This window comes from Etheostoma spectabile, chromosome 1 (assembly GCF_008692095.1).
Source record: "Etheostoma spectabile isolate EspeVRDwgs_2016 chromosome 1, UIUC_Espe_1.0, whole genome shotgun sequence".
NCBI lineage: Eukaryota > Metazoa > Chordata > Actinopteri > Perciformes > Percidae > Etheostoma > Etheostoma spectabile.
This window is the reverse complement of record NC_045733.1, coordinates 31,176,010-31,177,020: the sequence shown is the minus strand read 5'-3', so window position 1 is coordinate 31,177,020 and position 1,011 is coordinate 31,176,010. Positions and strand designations below refer to the sequence as shown.

General features: G+C 38.8%; 1 protein-coding gene and 1 long non-coding RNA gene across 2 annotated transcripts in view; one reads left to right on the top strand and one right to left on the bottom strand.

Moving 5' to 3' along the window:
- LOC116688077 (high choriolytic enzyme 1) overlaps positions 1 to 1,011 on the top strand; it is a 9,900-nt gene that overhangs the window by 6,948 nt on the left and 1,941 nt on the right. The window contains exons 6-7 of the mRNA XM_032513879.1: positions 175 to 292; positions 897 to 1,011. The exon at positions 897 to 1,011 is cut by the window's right edge and continues 64 nt beyond it. Of these exons, the coding sequence (XP_032369770.1) occupies positions 175 to 292; positions 897 to 1,011 (233 nt within the window). The remainder of the gene's footprint in view (positions 1 to 174; positions 293 to 896) is intronic.
- The window catches only part of LOC116688086 (uncharacterized), a 13,388-nt gene continuing 13,320 nt past the window's right edge, over positions 944 to 1,011 (bottom strand). Inside the window, exon 2 of the long non-coding RNA XR_004331703.1 lies at positions 944 to 997. This is a non-coding gene — a long non-coding RNA (uncharacterized LOC116688086). The remainder of the gene's footprint in view (positions 998 to 1,011) is intronic.

Genomic DNA, 1,011 nt, shown 5'->3' with positions numbered 1-1,011 from the left:
AGAACTTGCAAAATAGCAGGGTGTTCAAATACTTATTTTCCTCACTGTATACCAAGTTCTGTGTTTTCCAACTGAGATAAGAGGTGAGACTTCATAAAAAAATAAAAAGATTAAGTGTCTATGCTTATGAAGGGTGTTAACTGTTTCTCATTAACCTGTTCTTTGTCTCTGAAGGCATCGCACAGCGCAGCATTATCACTAACAGCCTGCTGACCTTCAATCAATCCACCTGCATTCGCTTTGTCGGGCGTACTACGCAAAAGGATTACCTCAACTTCTTCTCTGGAACTGGGTAGGCGCACACACACACACACACACACACACACACACACACACACGTCAAGTTATAGATATTATGTCTTCAGGATAACCTGGGCTATCAAGATATGTATGCCACAGGCATTTCACATGGCTGTGTAAATTTGTAAAATTGCTATGTCTCATGTTACATAAACGTAACAAGTCTTGGCAATCAGGAAAAACAAAATGAAAAACTGTAACTAAACCAATTGTTTTTTTAAACTATTCCTAGCAAAATTAAAAGGATTAAGTATTCTGCTGTAAAATGCCTCACGGACAGATATAAAATAAAAAATAAAACATGTTTCAGTTTTTTTGGACCAAGCTCCAATTTTAGTTTTTGTGTGTGTAAAATTTGATAACTTTAACTTTTTACAGTTCTTTGAATTGATCCAAATGAGAAGTTTAAAGGGGAAATGTGTTTGAATGTGTGTTGAATAAAATTTGAAAACACTAAGATGATGTTTACAATGTAGTATGCCTTTTGGATCCATGTCAATATTTCACTTCAGTATTCCCCAAGAAACACAAGAGACAAAGAATACATCTACAACACCTATTTGAGGTGTGTTGGTGTGTGTTGGTGTGTGTGACAGGTGTTGGTCCTACGTGGGACGGCAGGGAGGCGCACAGCCGGTCTCCCTGTTGAGAAACGGATGTCTCTACCTAAGCACGGTCCAGCACGAGGTCCTCCACGCTCTGGGCTTCCAT